The following is a 12,664-nucleotide window of genomic DNA, read 5'->3' as shown; positions in this document are numbered from 1 at the left end:
ACTAAATATTTTTAAGCCTAAATGTTTTATAAAGAAAATCATTCAATTTGAAAATAAGTCATAAAAACATTCAATCAAATGAGGTAGGCTGTGCTCATCATTTTTTTATAATATCTTCTCAGTTTTAAGGGTTACAGTAAGTTGCTTTCAGATTCAAATAGATGGTTGGGTTAGGTTTGGGGACAACTCACCGTTGAAGGAGACTTTCAGGTCGCGTTCTTCCAAATCTCTGGAAAAGAGAAGGCAGAAGAATGTGAAATCTCAACCTTATTTTTAAAGTTTGTGGATGGAAAGTGTGTCAATGTGCCATGTTCGACCAACAGAGACATCCCTAACAAAGCTTCCCGTTACGACACACACCTGTGAAGTGTGCTGGGCGAGCTCGGGGCCTCCACAGCTACATTCACCATTGGCAGGAGGTTACCCCTCTTGCCAGTGCCTCATTCATGTCAGCCAATACTGCCAGACATAAGTGGCAGTAACATTTTTATAATTAGAACTTCTCTAGGGGTCGACAGAAGTTACTTTAATGTTAGTAAGTTAACCTCTTCCTCCCTAGGCCTGTAGCTCAGGGTCCTGCTCGAAAATGACATATGTAGCGGGATGCAGAATGATGACACACTGGCTCAGTCTGTTGCTACACATTTAATGTTGATTTTCTGCAAAATGCAAGAATAGGACTTATATTGACAATTGGTACACAGCATTCTTCGATTATGGTCTCATACACAGGGATTCTCATTGTCTGACGTAATTAAAATTACGACCCAATACCAAAAATGCATACAAATAACATACTAGACCATTTTCTTAAAAAAACCATAAACAGCCATAAACAGTACACAGAATATTAATATGAGCAGCAAACGGCCATAAACAGTACACAGAATATTAATATGAGCAGTGGGCCCCCTCGTGAGGGCTCATTATCAAGGTATCTGCCCCGCGCTCGTACTACTACCCCAACATGGCGGCCGTAAACTCACATTAGCTGCTAACTGGCTAATCAACATGTCGATGTGGTGAAACGCTCATTAACACATTTTAAACATAACACAGGGTTACCAACATACAGTGTAAGCATTCTCTAAACTCCATGCTCTAACCTAACACCACCAGCTTTCCTGCAAAATGCAAGAATAGGACTTATATTGACAATTGCTACACAGCATTCTTTGATTGTGGTCTCGTACACAGGGATTCTCATTGTCTGACGTAATCACGCAAGAGTTGCGCCCTGTGACTCTCCAGCACCTATGCTGTTCATGTAGCGCGACTGACACCTACTGGCGACTTATGGTTAAGTCTTCAAAATTACACTGGCAATATAAACACTGTAACCTGCATTTTTAACCAAAAATAACAACTCTCTTTCTATAAACAAATACAAAACATATAGTAAACTTTTAAACTCCCTCTTACATGAATTGAATTAAAGAAATACGCTGTTCAATGGGCTTAATATGCCACACATACCCAACATGAATATAGTATATCTCTGCAACTACAAGGTCTATATGAATAATATTGGTATCATAATAAAGGTAACGCTTGTGAGATACCTGTAGAGGTGAAAGCATCAGCATATACGTGTTAGCACGTGCTAGCGAGCTCGAAAGCATGCACTCTTCTAGCTAACGTTAGTTAGCACTGCTGGTTAGCCTGTTGGCAAATGCTGCTGTTGATGTAGAAAGCGCTTTTATCACGACTCAACAAACGTTTAATTCAGAGTTCTCTTTCAACATTGTATCATTATTCATGTATCAACACTTTTTCAACAGTTAATTGAACAGCATTGTTTGGATGTTGGAACAACGTTATTTTTCTACTGATATATTTCAACAAAATGTTTTTAAAAGTCATGGTTGTAAAAATAATGTTGATTTGACATACAACTCAAAAATTGTTGATATTTCAATGTTGAACCCACAGTGAGTTAACCAAACCACTTCAACTGTTTGCTGTTCAACATTGTTTTGACGTTGAATTAATGTTTTTTCATAAACTGACATTATTTGAACAACATTTAAACGTTTAATGTCAGTCAAATGCCAGCTGGGAAAGTAGCAACACAAAAGGCTAAACAAAGTACAAACCAAGAGGAAAGTTCAAACCAGAAATCACGAGTGCTAAGTGGAAATAAAGCTACAAAAACCAGAAGACATACCATCGTGAGAAACAGGGAGACACTGGAGGAAACAGGCTATGGTGAAACATGGGAAACACAGGAAAAAACACAGGAGAAAATGGAACGATCTGACAAAGACATCAGGGAGCACACAGACTAAATAGACACAGTGCTGATTGACAAACACATGACACATGAGGGCACAATTTAAAAATAAAACAGGAAATAACAGAATCACAAAACCAGGATCATGACACTTGGTGGGTCAGGATCTCAATCACATGACATTATAACTGCATTCATATGATGATAAATAGTCGGTGGACACATGTTTATATTAACAGGTGGAAAACCGGAGGAAACACGTTGAAAGAAAACACACAGATGTCAACGTCATGATGAAACATCACACCATTTTGGTTCCGCAGCACTGCTTGGTTCAGTGTGAACAAAAAAAGGCAGAGAAAAGGCAAGCCTTCACTGCGGAGTCTCTGTGTGAAAAGGGCTTATGATTGATAATGGCTGATGACTTTTCTGGGCCCATTTTAATTGGGCTTGTTTGATACACCTATTAGACTGATTAATTACCATGGATCTGAAAGAGCGCATTATCAATTTGAATAAGTCAGGAGAGCCATTTAAAAGAAGTTACAGGTCCGAAGATCGTTGTCTCACTGCCACAATCAAAAAGAAAACTCAAATTATCACCTGCTGCTGAGAGAAAATTTTGTCAGGATGGTCAAGAGTCAAACCAAAAATCACTCCTGGCTGCCGTGCAAGAAAGAAGCCCTTGCATGTTAAAGCTCGAGGGACGATCGCTGATCGCATGGACAAAGAAAAAACCCTTTGGAGGAAAACTCTGTGGTTAGATGAAACAAAAATGTAGTTGTTTGGCCACAACGACCAGCAATACGTTTGGAGGAAAGAACCCCCCTTCTTGACAGTAGGTATGGTGTTCATGGGGTTAAAGGCCCCCCGCCTTTAACTCCAAGAACACCATACATGTCAAGCATGGTGGTGGTCGTACCATGCTGTGGGGCTATTTTGCTGCAAGTGGATCTGGTGCTCTAAAGAAAGTAAATGGAATAATGAAGGAGAATTATCTCCAAATTCTTCAGGAAAGCCTAAAATCATCAGCCAGAAGATTGGGTCTTGGGTGCAGTTGGGTATTCCAACAGGACAATGATTCCAGACACACATCAAAAGTGGTAAAATAATTTCTAATCAGGCTAGAATTAAAGTTTTGGAATGGCCTTCCCAAAGTCCTGACTTGAACCCCATTGAGAACATGTGGACTTGCCAGGAAGCTTACACATTTAGTTGAACTTCACTGATTCTGTCAAGAGGAGTGGTTAGAAATTCAGCCAGAGGACTACCTCAAGCAGCTAATTGAGATGAAAGTGGCCAAAGGACATTTAACCAAATATTAGAATTACTGTATGTACATTTTTGACCCAGCAGATGTGGTCACATTTTCAAAAGACCTATAATGTTTAGTTAGATGTTAGAAGTCTCTTTTGCTCATGTGTGTTTTTGGTTGTGGTCACTTTAAGAAACTCAGGAACTAAATTACAGGGAGTTGTGTCATGTGGCTAGTAACCAGGAAGTACGCAAGACAGCTGTTGAGAGCTGTTGTTTTGTTCCATCTGAGTCAATCCAGCAACATATGCATACATCTTATGCCTTTGGTAGCATCATGGGTATGTACTAGTTTGTTTTATCATTATCTACAATTGCAGATTATTATTTTGTGACATTCTGTGAAGTTTGATGCTAAAAAAGTTACCAAGCTAACCACTCTGTTACTGAGCCATTGCAAGTTCATGAGAGCATAATTACATTTAAGAAATGAGCAGGAATTGATTACATGTCAAGATATTATTTCATATATGATGTTTCAAGTTAAAAATGTAATCAATACATGAACCCTGTCACAGTTAAAAACAGTTAAAAAGGAAAACAAGTGGATTAATTCATATTGAAGATTGAGCTGGTACATTTACATTGTGGATTTTGTATGTTAAAAGCAAGCACAGCGTTGATTATATTTTCTGTATATCTGTCCTAGTTTCACCTTTCCTCGCAACGTCAATAAACCTGTGGACAAAGGGACAACTGTCTTCAGAGTCTTGGTGTTAGGAAGGAGTTTATCTGACTGTCAAGTTATGCACAGCGCACGTGTAATGAGGACAGCACATATAATAAATTAATTACTGAATCAAACTTCATGAATGTTTTTGTGACAAAGTAGTATGTGTTCCACTGATTCCATCACAGAAAAATGACAGCTGTAGAAACCATTGGAACTCAAGGCTACCATGATATACATGCTCTTCACAAGTGTACAAGTTGACCGCATCTGTAGCTGAAGTAGCAGAAATAGTAGTAGTAAAGACTGTAGTAGTAATAAAAGCTGCAGGTGTAATTGATTATCAGGTCCATAGATAAGTGTGATGTCTTATTTATGCATTCATTGATCATAATATATCTGACTTCTGGGTCAATAATAGATGAGTTATGAATTAAAGGTACGTTTTTATTTAACAGGCTTGAATCGCCTCTGTTTACTATTGTATGTTGAAGAAGATATCTGACTGATTTGTTTGTGTTGGAAGTATTGTATTTCTGAGTTTGTTTGAAATGTTTCCTGTAAGAAGCATATATCAGCCTTCAGTTTTACAAGATGATTGATAATTTTTATTCTTTTTGCCTGAGTATGGATGACACAAATTCCACGTTACAAGGTTTAAAGTTTGTATGATAATGTGTTTACCCTCTCTAAAGTGGGTTTGTCTGAGTCTGAGGTGGTGAGAGAGAGGCAGAAGGTGGGTGGATGTCTGTAAGTATCCGTGTGGAGCCTGGTCTTACAGAGTGCCAGTAGTTGTTGATATTAACCCTTCATGTTCAAACATACAACACAGACAAGCAGACGTTCACACAAAGGAAACTACAGTGAAGAAAAAACACTGCATAAGGAGTATGCTCCTTAAAGAGGCTGGGATATTGATTCTTTGATTGTGTACTGAGATGGTGGAACATATCAAAAGTCAAAGTCAGCTTTATTGTCAGAACCCTATGTACAGTACACAGGAATTGAAATTGCAGTGCTCTTCTAAGGCCCACGGTGTGACATTAATGTAATAATACTAAAAAAAAAATTAAAAAAGAAAAAGGGGAATAAAAAATAATTTTAAAAAAGTACAACGGACAATACTATACAAAAACAAAACAATACAATACAGTATCAGTGCAGATGATGTGCAAATAAAACGGAGCTCAATATATACTGTAGTATATCAATAGTAGCAGGCTGGTTGTGGTGGTAAATGGTAAAAGGTAAAAGTGCAAGTGCAAGTGCAAGAGTCCAGTTCTACAAGGTGGCTAGTGCGGCCCTGAGTTGGTGGTGTGTGTGTTGATTGACAGTTCCTGAGAGTGACAGGGTTTGGTGTGTATGTGTGTGAGTGGTTTCAGGGGGTGGGTTCAAGATGTTTGAGGGGGAGATGGAGGTCAGAGACCAGAGTTCGTGTGTGTGGGGGGTGGGAGGAGGAGGGGGGGCAGTGCGGGGAGAGAGTTCAGCTTCCTGACAGCCTGATGGATGAAGCTGTTTTTCAGTCTGCTGGTCCTGGCCTGGAGGCTCTGCAGTCTCCTTCCGGATGGCAGCAGACTGAAGAGGCTGTAAGACGGGTGGGTGGGATCACCTACAATGCACAGGGCTTTGCGGCTGAGGCGGGTGTTGTAGATGTCTTGGAGGGAGGGGAGAGAGACACCAACAATCCTCTCAGCTGCTCTCACTACACGCTGTAGTTTCTTGCGGCAGGACACGGTGCAGGTGCCGTACCACACAGTGATGCAGCTTGTCAGAATTCTCTCAATGGTGCCCCTGTAGAACATGTACAGGATGGGGGCTGGGGCTCTGGCTCTTCTCAGCTTGCAGAGGAAGTAGAGGCGCTGTTGGGCTTTACTTGCCAGTGATGCAGTGTTATTGGTCCAAGAGAGGTCTTCTGAGATGTGCATACCCAGGAACCTGGTGCTGCTCACCCTCTCCACAGCAGCACCATTGATGGTCAGTGGAGTGTGCTGGATGTGTGCTCTCCTGAAGTCCACAACAATCTCCTTTGTCTTCTCCACATTCAGAGAGAGATTGTTGTCCTTGCACAACATGGCCAGGCGGCTCACCTCGCTCCTGTAGGTTGTCTCATCATCATTGCTGATGAGACCCACCACAGTCGTGTCGTCCGCAAACTTGATGAAGAGGTTGGAGCTATGTGACGGAGTGCAGTCGTGGGTTAGCAGAGTGAAGAGAAGGGGGCTCAGCACACATCCTTGGGGGGCTCCTGTGTTTAGAGTGATGGTGCTGGAGTTTGTTGCTGCCGGCTCGTACTGCCTGAGGTCTTCCTGTCAGGAAGTCCAGCAACCAGTTGCACAGCGAGGTGTTGATCCCCAGCTGGTCCCCAGCTCTGAAGGCAGTGTTCCTCACCTTCAGGAGCCTGTAGACCTCCCCTGTGAGCCATGGTTTCTGATTGGCTCGAATAGTGATGGTCTTGGTGTTTGCGACATCATCAATGCACTTTGAGATGTAGGCAGTGACAGTCTCAGTGTATTCCTGGAGGTTTGTGGTGTTGTTGTAGGTGGCAGCTTGCTTGAACATGTCCCAGTCTGTGGTGGAGAAACAGTCTTGAAGTGCCTCTGAGGATCCTTCTGGCCACACGCGTACTTGTTTCTTTACAGGTTTGATGACTTTAAAGTCTTTGATAAGTGATTTTTAGTCTCTTTCAGTTGTTTGATTACTTTTGTTACTGTTAGTATTCATCTGTGAGTGATTTGAGGACTGTAGTTCACGGTTTGAATTTAATGGCTGTAAGCTAATTCCAGACTGGAGGATAAATCTTTTATTACTCCGTGAAGTGGAATGAGGAGGTCTAGTTTTTTGTTGTTGCTAGAGAGGACAATAAACTATATTTTGGTCATTCCCAGGTTGTCTGTATCCTTGCATGCCTTTGTTTGTTTGGGTTGCAGGAGCTGTGTTGTTGGGAGCTGTCTGTTTCCATGTTTATGGGTCTGTGGTAATATTTATTGATGAAGGCTTCTAGGTTTGTTACATCTTCCACTTCAAAGGTAAAGGTAAAGTTAAACTTATTGTCATATTTTAAATCACAAGGGTTTAAAAAACGAAACATTGTTTGAGTCCTTTGAGTCCTGCTACATCTATTTTGAAAAAACGAGTGTTGATGATGAATTGAGGAGTCTCATGGGCTGGGGAATGCTGCTGTTGTCTGGTGGTATGGTATTTGAGGTTGATTTGATCTGCATTGATGACAGTAGTTGGTATAAATGGGTTTCACAGTCGCAAGTTTCTATAAGTTCTTGAAAAATATTTTGTTTAGGGAGAACAGAAGTTTGTTGCTAGTGACTAGGGCGTCACCACGTCGCATCTTGCCTCTGTGAACAGGTCACACGATTAGAGCGTCATCCTCACACCTACATCTAATGATTTCCTGGAAGAACAGGCAGATGTACAAATTGAATTTTAACCTGACACTGTTACTGTTTCCCACAGGATTCATTGACTTCATTGTGGAGCCAACATTTTCCGTCTTGACAGAAATGATCGAGAGGATTGTGACACCGCTTATTGAAGAGGCATCTCGCTCTGGAGTGGATGGCTTCAGACGGTCAAGGTGACACATACATTTCATCATTATTAAAGGCCCTGAACACCCTCACAGGTGATTTCACTTACATTGGCTTATTGCAGTTCGCTGTAGCTGTAGCTCAGGAGGTGAAGTGGGTCATCCAGTAATCAGGGGTCGTTCAGCAATCGGAAGGTCGCTGGTTCAGATCCTTGGCTCCCCCGGCAGCATGTCGAAGTATCCTTGAGCTCCTGATGAGCAGCTGGCATCTTGCATGGCAGCCTCTGCCATCAGTGTATGAATGTGTGTGTGAATGGGTGAATGTGACAAGTGTTGTAAAGCACTTTGAGCAGTCAGCAGACTGGAAAAGTGCTATAGAAATGCAAGTCCATTTACCATCAGTATGTAGCATTAAACCACATGTGGAAATCACAGGGGGGTCCGGACATAACACCCTGAATTTTCAATGGATTTTCAAACATTTTTTTTTTTTTGTTAGAAATGACAAATGTAAGTTTTTAATTTAGGACACTTTGTTGAATTAGAAGAACAAAATACTGTCTTCTGTAGATTGGTAACAGCAATATTTCTGTAATATAATTAAGTGAATATAACCTACGCAACTTTTACATATATTTTTTTATTTTCTTACTGTGTGTAAAATGGGTGCCATGATGTAACTTTGTTCATCATTCACCCACCAGGTATATCGGAGGCAAAAGCTTTTGACAAGGTGTCATCATCAAGGTCTGAAGATGATATTTAGTGAGTGTGAAGTCTGTGGCGTTAAATCTGTCGGACTAGTTAAATAAAGTACGAGGCATAGAAATGAAAAAAAATGAATGGGAAAAGCCATAAGGGGGGCATTAGGGGGCGCTACTGAGCTGTTGTGCTGCGTATAAGGGCAGTTGTGGTATCGAATTAACGTACTCATAGGTAAGGAGCTACGGGCCAAATTTGGTGAGTCTACGAACATCCTAGAGTCCCGAAAAATGCGTTGGAAACATGAAAATCACTGCACGCCATTCAAGATGGCCGACTTCCTGTTGCGGCTAAAATGTCGCGGGGACAAATCGACATTAGGTGGCGCTATGGAGTCCCCTGGCCACACCCAGCCCCAATCTTGTTGAATTCAAATAGCAGCATACATATGTGGTGTATGTTCCAAATTTGCTGAGTTTTGGGGTATGTTCAGGCCGCCAAATATGCAGTTGAATGGGAGGAAAAAGAAAAAGAGAAATAATCCTTACAGATACAATAGGTCCTCGCATGAGATTCGTGCTCGGGCCTTAATAATAATTAAAGCTGCAAGCAGCGATGAACGGGCTGTCGCCCCCCCACGTACGTCGGGTCGTGGCGCCGTCGGAGGGCAGACGCAGAGGGCAAGTTTGCCTGTGTCCACTATGTGGCCCTAGAGCGCACCCATCAATTATATGTCATGTTTTAGTGTATGATTTGGAGAAAACAACCTGTGAATGTCATGTAAATTGGATGATGTTTGTCGTCACAGCACATAGCTGAGCGAAAGATAGCGCCTCTGTAAGCTTCTGTCAAAAATGTATGTATGTTGATATGAGGCTGACTTCCTGTGTCCAATGTGTGCTGCCATGGAAAGGTTCCTACCTAAATAGGTGCATGTGACCCACAGCACAACATAGCCACCTAGTCGACAGTTTGTATGCAACACACACCATACATTGACATGGCTCTTACAATGGCCAAGCATTGAAAGATCAGACCGTCATGCCCACCAGGAATAACATAGGCGAAAGCTTTTTACAACTTTTCATCATCAAGGTATGAGGATGAGTCTTAGTGACTGTGAAGTCTGTGGCGTTAAATCTGTAGGGCAAGTTAATTAAAGTACGAGCCATAGAAATGGGTGGAAATGCTGGCAAAATCTCAACTTTGAACCAAAATGGCAAACTTCCCGTTGGACTGAGGTTATGGGTCCAGGAGGCTTTTTTGTGCGTTTGGTCATGATACTTATGTGTACCAAATTTCGTTCGTGTATGTGCATGTAGGAGGCGGGTCTTCAAGTTGGACAAAATGGCTGCTGTGAACCAAAATGGCCGACTTCCTTTTGGACTGAAGGTTTCGGTGCCTAGGGGTATTTTGTGCGTCTGGTAATGATACATATGTATACCGAATTTCGTTCATGTATGTGCATTTAGGAGGCAGGCCTTCAAGTTTGAAATATTCCAGGGGGCGCTATGGAGCCATTTTTTCACTTAACACAGTATTGATGCATAGACGTATTCAGGGCCAGCCCCTCTACATGTGTGACCAATTTGGTGAAGATGGGAAATTGTATGTTGAAGTTATAAAGACTTCCTGCGTGATGGCGAAGGATTGAAATTGACCGTACTGCTACGCCCACCAGGAATCACGTAGGTGAAAGCTTTTGACAACTTTTCATCATCAAGGCATAGGGATGATACTTAGTGACTGGGAAGTTTGTGGTGTTAAATCTGTAGGCCAAGTTAAATAATGTATGAGGCATAGAAATGGAGTCCCCTGGCCACACCCAGCCCCAATCTTGTTGAATTCAAATAGCAGCACACATATGTGATGTATGTTCCAAGTTTGGTGAGTTTTGGGGTATGTTCAGGCGGCCAAATATTCAGTTGAATGGGAGGAAAAAGAAAAAGAATTAAAGCTGCAAGCAGCGATGAATGGGCCCTTGCCCCACGTACGTCGGGCTGTGGCGCCGTCGGAGGGTGTGCAGCCAGATGTGTGCTCGCCCATTGTCTGTGGAAAGGTTCCTACCTAAATGGGATCTGTGTCACTGAAAACACAACATTGACATATTCAGTGACTTCCTGTGTCCAGTGGGTGGCGCTATAGATATGACACAGTATTGATGCAGAGACGTATTTAGGGCGAGCCCCTCTACATGTGTGAATAATTTGATGCAGATGGGCAATTGTATGTTGAAGGACTTCCTGCGTGATGGCGAAGGATCGAAATTGACCGCACTGCCACGCCCACCAGGTACAACACAGGCTGTTGAAGGTATAAGGATGCTACTGAGTGAATGTGAACTCTGTAGTGTTAAATCTGTAGGAAAAGATAGTTAAACTACAAGCCATAGAACTTGGGTCCATACAGAATGGGAAAAGCCATAAGGGGGGTCATCGAAATTAACCACACCGCCACGCCCACCAGGAATAATGTAGGCAAAAGCTTTTCACAACTTTTCATCATCAAGGCATGAGGATGATACTTAGTGACTGGGAAGTCTGTGGCATGAAATCTGTAGGCCAAGTTAAACAATGTACGAGGCTTAGAAATGGGCTCCTACAGAATGGGAACAGCCATAAGGGGTCACCGCACTGCCATGCCCACAGGTATATCGGAGGCGAAAGCTTTTTACAACTTTTCATCATCAAGTTCTGACGATGATATTTAATGAGTGTGAAGTCTGTGGCGTTAAATCTGTAGGACAAGTTAAATAAAGTACGAGGCATAGACATGAAAAAAAATGAATGGGAAAACCCATAAGGGGGGCGTTAGGGGGCGCTACTGAGCTGTCGTGCCGCACATGAGGGCAGTTGTGGTATCGAAATAACGTACTCATGGGTAAGAAGCTACGGGCCAAATTTGGTGAGTCTACGAACATCCTAAAGTCCCGAAAACAGCGTCGGAAATATGAAAATCACTGCACGTCATTCAAGATGGTCGACTTCCTGTTGCGGCTAAAATTCTGACAAAAATAATTCCTGGCTAAATCCTTGAGACCCATGACTCCTGTAAATTTCACGATGATCCGATAAGGTTTTGGTCACATGACTCGACGTTAGGTGACGTTAGGTGTTAGGAGTCCTGCGAATCTCATGACAATCCGAGAAAATTGTCGTGGGGAAAAATGACGTTAGGTAGCGCTATGGAGTCCCCTGGCCACACCTACCCCCAATCATTTTGAATTCAGATAGCAGCACACCAATGTGATATATGTTCCAAGTTTGGTGAGTTTTGGGGTATGTTAAAGCCTCCAAATATGCAGTCAAATGGAAGGAAAAAGAAGAATAATAAATAATCCTTACAGATACAATAGGTCCTCGCATGAGATTCGTGCTCGGGCCCTAATAAATAATCCTTACAGATACAATAGGTCCCCGCACGAGATTCGTGCTCGGGCCCTAATAATAATAAATAATCCTTACAGATACAATAGGTCCTTGCACGAGATTCGTGCTCGGGCCCTAATAATCATACCAAAAACAATAGGGACCTCGCAGGTTTCCTGCTTGGGCCCTAATTAAAACTGCAAGCGGTGATGAGCGGGCCCTCGCAGTCCACGTGTGTTGGGGCGTGCTGCTGTCGGGGCGTGGCGCTTATCCGGCCCGATTGCCCTATTATTGTGTATGTGTGCCTTAACTGTCCGTGTGTTAATCGGACTGTATTTGGTCAAGATATGCTAGACTGTCTGTTTGACCACAATGTGCAGGAAATTGTTGTTTTATATTTTGGGCGTTCTTTGGACTATCACAATTCTTTAAATAACTTTTTGTCAGGAGAGTCCACAGATGCTGTGTGCAAAGTTTGGTGCAAATCGGAGAAATTGCATGGGAGGAGTTCGAAAAAGTTGGTTTGCGACATTTCGTGAATTTGAGAATGGAAATTTAGCACTAAAGTGGACGTGGCCTACATCACACAATTCAGCTGTATGCAGGGAACACGTAGATATGAGGTTTAACAATGTGCGCCATATTATGTGGGAGTTATTAGCCAAAAACGCTTTTGTGTTGATAATAGCACCACCTGCTGGTCATTTTTGGTGTGAAAGTTACAGGGGCCAGTCTATACCACCCATATGAATTTCATTTAAATAAGTGTTATGGTGTGGGCACAGTGGCAAATATTAAATTAGACTGCCACCAGACCGCCACCTAGTGTCGGATCG

The 12,664-nt window shown here is 42.3% G+C and overlaps 1 protein-coding gene across 1 annotated transcript in view; it reads left to right on the top strand.

The window, feature by feature from the left end:
- The window catches only part of pde1ca (phosphodiesterase 1C, calmodulin-dependent a), a 184,310-nt gene that overhangs the window by 148,602 nt on the left and 23,044 nt on the right, over window positions 1–12,664 (top strand). The window contains exon 15 of the mRNA XM_073488855.1: window positions 7,686–7,806. Within this exon, the coding sequence (XP_073344956.1) occupies window positions 7,686–7,806 (121 nt within the window). The remainder of the gene's footprint in view (window positions 1–7,685; window positions 7,807–12,664) is intronic.

The sequence above is a fragment of the Pagrus major genome, chromosome 19 (assembly GCF_040436345.1).
Source record: "Pagrus major chromosome 19, Pma_NU_1.0".
NCBI classification, from domain to species: domain Eukaryota; kingdom Metazoa; phylum Chordata; class Actinopteri; order Spariformes; family Sparidae; genus Pagrus; species Pagrus major.
The sequence above is the reverse complement of the archived record's forward strand: the minus strand, read 5'-3'. Positions and strand labels throughout refer to the sequence as shown.